Below are 4,825 nucleotides of genomic sequence, written 5' to 3'. Positions count from 1 at the left end.
CATATAAACACACACTCACACACATAACATGCTCATCGTATTTATATGATAGATTTCCATATGACTTCACTTTTTCACTCTGTCAAATTCCACTCAGAAGTTAATGGTTAATCAAAGGGGTTGGTAGAAGAATCTGCTCATGATGCCAAAGCCGAGTAGTTACAAAATGAACTTCTTAACTACACAAACATGCCTGCACCTGTAATTTCTGGTTGATATTATCCCAAAAAGATATGCATAAATATAAATGTGTGTGTTTGTATGTATGTATGTATGTATGTGTGTGTGTGTGTGTGTGTGTGTGTGTGTGTGTAATCAAAATAAGCAACAAGGATATCCAGAGGTAATGCAGTATGATCGCTTCATGCAACTCCATTTAATTGAACAATGCAATCATTACATCAATTTAAAATTCAGAGCAATCCTCAGCTGCATAGAATTTAATTAAATTAGAACAGATAGACACATTAGTATAATTATTCCTAAAATCTCCAAGAAGTTAAGGAGATAGACAAATAACATGTTATCTTTACTTCATCATAGAAGTTATCTATACATATATAGTGAGAAGAGAAAAGGAATTAAAAAATTGTGGTGGATATCAATAAAGCACTCAGTTTTAAGGATGAAAGGCAAAGTTGACCTCAGTGAAATTTGAACTCAGAACAGGAAAATGGATGAAATACTGCTAAGTATTTCACCTAGCATGTTAATGATTCTGCCAGCTCACTACCTTTTATCATATCTTAATATTAACTGCTGGATTAAGACAGTGAGCTGGCAGAATTGTTAGCATGCTAGGCAAAATGTTTAGTGGCATTTTGTCTGTCTTTACATTCTGAGTTCAAATTCTGCTGAGGTTGACTTTACCTTCCATCCTTTTGGGGTCGATAAAATAAGTTGCTGTTGCATGTTGGGATTGATGTAATTAACTTCTCTTCCCTTTAAAATAACTGGTGTTGTGCCAAAATTAGAAAGAATATTAAGTGCTTGATTAACTTTTCTTTATTGCAGGTTGACGAAAATGACAACAGAGACCATATTGAAATGAGTTTTGAGTCTGGTGCAATTATTGAAACCCTGTCTCACAGAATTGCAGAAAATGGTGGCTTTGCATTGATTGCTGATTATGGTCACAATGGAGAAAAAATGGATACTCTGAGAGTGAGTTTTTTATCTTCTATATTCTAACAAACTTGTTAAGGGATACAGCTGAGGTAAAGAATACTAGATTGAGGAAAGTGCTTACTGAAAGGCGAAAGATGGTTGAGAGGAAGTCATCCTTAGGTTAAACACCTAGCTTGCAAAGAAGTGAACTCAAGTTATCAAGTGGCGGTGTTAAACTGGGCAATGGATTAAGCTTATCACCTAAGAATAGAAATGCTTCTTCCAACAGGCTTCCACACAGTTTCTATTTACCAAATTTCACTAACAAGACTTTGGTCAACTAGACATTATGGTAGAATAAACTTGCCTGAAACTTAACTGCATGCACCCATTTGTTGCTGGTAATTTTTTTAACAGCAGAGATCACTGAGGTAGCTGTGATAGATAAACATGTAATCTCTATTTGGTTGATTGATGAGGACTGTAAAACAATCTTTCTGTAGTTATACAAAGGAGGAATACATGAAAGCTATTTTTTTGCCCATTGTTTTCTACAGACCCACCAGAAAATATTTCAGTTCACAACTGTTAGCTAATGATAATTCAGCAATTTTATGATACATCCACTCCTTTTAGGGGCTACCATACTATTCTAGAACAGATATTTAGAGATAGTAGAATTAGAGCATGGATAATTATATGTCATAGCAACAAACTCAATGCAATGACAGAATGCAGAGTTCTTACCTCAGTTTATTGTCCAGTATCTTAATTAGTTCAGCCAGATGTTCTCCTAAAATAAAAACACTTTAAAATGTAACATATCATGTTTCAGAAAATTAAAAGTAAAGAAAAAAGAGCTCCTCAAATAAATTGTATTTTTTCATATTAAATATTTTCTTACAGGGATTTTTTAAACATCAAGTTCAGAGTGATGTGTTTTTAAACCCAGGATTTGCAGATCTAACAGCAGATGTTGACTTCAAATATATATCCAAAGTAGCTTCTAATTATGGTAAATTTTTTTTTCTTTCTATTTCTTAAGACTAGTTTTTCAATCCATTTCATGTACAAGTGGGTAGAAAACTGTTGCTGATTCTGATATGAGCAAAATAAAAATATAATAGTCAAAGTTCTAGCTAAGTGAAGTTAGCAGGATAAGTTGAGAATGTTCTACTAATTTCATTTTGGTCTGATAAACAAAGTCTCTTTTATCTTTTAGCTTAATTGAATCATTTGACTGCGGCCATGCTGGAGCACCACCTTGAAGGGCTTTAGTGAAGCAAATCAACTCCAGTACCTTTTGTTTTTCTTAAATCTAGTACTTATTCTATTGGTCTCTTTTGCTGAACTGCTAAGTGAACAAATCAACCCTGGTTGTTATGTAATATGGGAGAACAAACACAGACACAAAGATGCAATATATATATATATATATATATATATATATACATATATAATAGTGGGAAAGGATCTTCAGACATTGGGCCTCACAGAGGGGATGATAAGGGACTGAGACTTCTGGCAGTTTACTGTGCTTGAGAAGATACGTCAAGACAAGTAAAATTGTAATTGTTCTTGCAAACAGGCATATCCCCTACATCCCTCTTCTGCTGGGTGATCCTAATCTTGTGGGTTCATGGGTGCTGGTACCACATAAAAAGCACCCATGCTGGTGCCATGTAAAAGCGCCACTGCTGGTGCTACATAAAAGCTCCCAGTACACTCTGTAAAGTGGTTGACAATAGGAAGGGCATCCAGCCATAGAAACCATATCAAAACAGATATGAAGTCCAGGCAGCTTTTCAGCTAGCCAGCTCCTGTCAAACAGTCCAACCCATGCCAGTATAGAAAACAGATGTTAAATGATGATGATGGGCTTCTGTACAGTTTCTGTCTACCAAATTCACACACAAGACATTAATCAGCCTGAAGCTATTGTAGAAGATAGTTGCCTAAGATGCTACACAGTGGGATTAAGATGTGACATTATTGCATATCTGTATCACATTGTGTTATAACTTTCACAGGCTTTAAGACAATACTATTTGATTATTAAAACAAGTTAAATTGTATCTGATTGATGAGCTTAACTTTACTCATTTGTATAGAAATAACTTTGTTGAACTTTTTGATTTAATACTTACAATCTGAACTGAGAATCTGCAGATGTTTATTTTATACTGAGATTAACTCAGCAATTTGACATCAGCAATTTGACATCAGCAATTTGACAGCAATTTGACATCAGCAATTTGACATCAGCAATTTGACATCAGCAATAAAAATATAAGTCAGGAGAGTATTCTGGAGGAATGATGTTAGAGGTAGAAAGGATTAGGCATTAAAAAGAGTGTGGGGAAGGGATACAATACGGATGATGAGAGAAGGTATTGTAGTAGTAAATGTAGAGTTATTGATACAGTAGTACACAGTTTTGACTTATTAAAACATTTAATATACTTTGTAGCGTATTATGGTTGCATAACGAAATACCATGTGCCTACAAGTCATTTAAGTAAATGTAGAACAAGCAGATGGCATGTTTATTGGTCAGATGCTAGAGTACATTGGTGAGTGATTTCATACTAATGTAACAAATGGGGATTTTGGAATGTTATTTAAGATGTTTGTATTTGTAACAGTGACACTGACTCAGATATGGGAGCAGAATTCCATTGTGTATCTCAAGTGAGAAGCTCAATTAGGTTTTGTACATGCTAACAACTAATATAATGTTTGATCTTGTAGAGAAAAGCTAGTCTTTGTGGTGCAGAAAGACTGTCAATTTTTGTCTGTTATTGTGACTCCCCCAAAACGCCATACTAAACTTTCACCTAGTCCTTTCTCATCAGAACTGGGACTACAACCACCACAGAAAACCAGAAAATTAGAAGTTGTGACATTAATGTTTTCCAAAGTGTAGTAAAACAGTTTCAGTTAGGAACTGAAACTGCATTGTGTGTCTGATGGTATACACGCCAAAATCTAGTGCAGAATATTGCATGAATTATAAAATCAATTTTCTATCTTTTTATACAAATTTTACTTTAAATGACAGAAAAATATATCTATTTTTATCTTTTATAGTTGACATTTTTGGTCCTACAACACAAGGTAGTTTTTTACAAAACATGGGAATTGGAGTTCGATTGAAGGTATGTATTTCATTTAAATATATTTAACTGAGTCAACTGGCTCCTGTGCGGGTGACACAGGAGGTTTTTCGAGCGAGATCGCTGCCGGTGCCCCTGGACTGGCTCATGTGCGGGCGACACATGAAATCTTTTGAGCGGGATCGTTGCCAGTGCCCCTGGATTGGCTCATGTGAGGGCGACACATGAAATCTTTCCGAGCGGGATCGTTGCCGGTGCCCCTGGGCTGGCTCTTGTGTGGGCGACACATGAGGTTTTTTGAGCGAGATTGTTGCCAGTGCCCCTGGACTGGCTTTTGTGCGGGTGGCACATAAAAGACACCATTTCGAGCGTGGCCGTTGCCAGTATCACCTGACTGGCCTTCGTGCGGGTGACACGTAAAAGCACCCACTACACTCTCTGAGTGGTTGGCGTTAGGAAAGGCATCCAGCTGTAGAAACTCTGCCAAATTAGATTGGAGCCTGGTGTTGCCATCCGGTTTCAACAGTCCTCAGTCAAATCGTCCAACCCATGCTAGCATGGAAGGCAGACGTTAAACGATGATGATGATGATGATGATGATC

At 36.4% G+C, this 4,825-nt stretch overlaps 1 protein-coding gene and 1 long non-coding RNA gene across 7 annotated transcripts in view; one reads left to right on the top strand and one right to left on the bottom strand.

Moving 5' to 3' along the window:
• Positions 1-4,825, top strand: part of LOC106879174 (protein arginine methyltransferase NDUFAF7, mitochondrial) — a 39,207-nt gene that overhangs the window by 30,259 nt on the left and 4,123 nt on the right. For all 6 annotated transcript variants that reach the window (XM_052968573.1, XM_014928620.2, XM_014928619.2 and 3 more), the window contains 3 exons: positions 1,015-1,164; positions 2,014-2,122; positions 4,198-4,265. In XM_052968573.1, the coding sequence (XP_052824533.1) occupies positions 1,015-1,164; positions 2,014-2,122; positions 4,198-4,265 (327 nt within the window). The remainder of the gene's footprint in view (positions 1-1,014; positions 1,165-2,013; positions 2,123-4,197; positions 4,266-4,825) is intronic.
• Positions 1-4,825, bottom strand: part of LOC128248090 (uncharacterized) — a 13,863-nt gene that overhangs the window by 6,240 nt on the left and 2,798 nt on the right. The window contains exon 2 of the long non-coding RNA XR_008264341.1: positions 1,855-1,900. This is a non-coding gene — a long non-coding RNA (uncharacterized LOC128248090). The remainder of the gene's footprint in view (positions 1-1,854; positions 1,901-4,825) is intronic.

This window comes from Octopus bimaculoides, chromosome 6, assembly GCF_001194135.2.
Source record: "Octopus bimaculoides isolate UCB-OBI-ISO-001 chromosome 6, ASM119413v2, whole genome shotgun sequence".
Lineage (NCBI taxonomy): Eukaryota > Metazoa > Mollusca > Cephalopoda > Octopoda > Octopodidae > Octopus > Octopus bimaculoides.
Note: the sequence above shows the minus strand (reverse complement) of the source record. Positions and strands in the feature narration are given on the sequence as shown.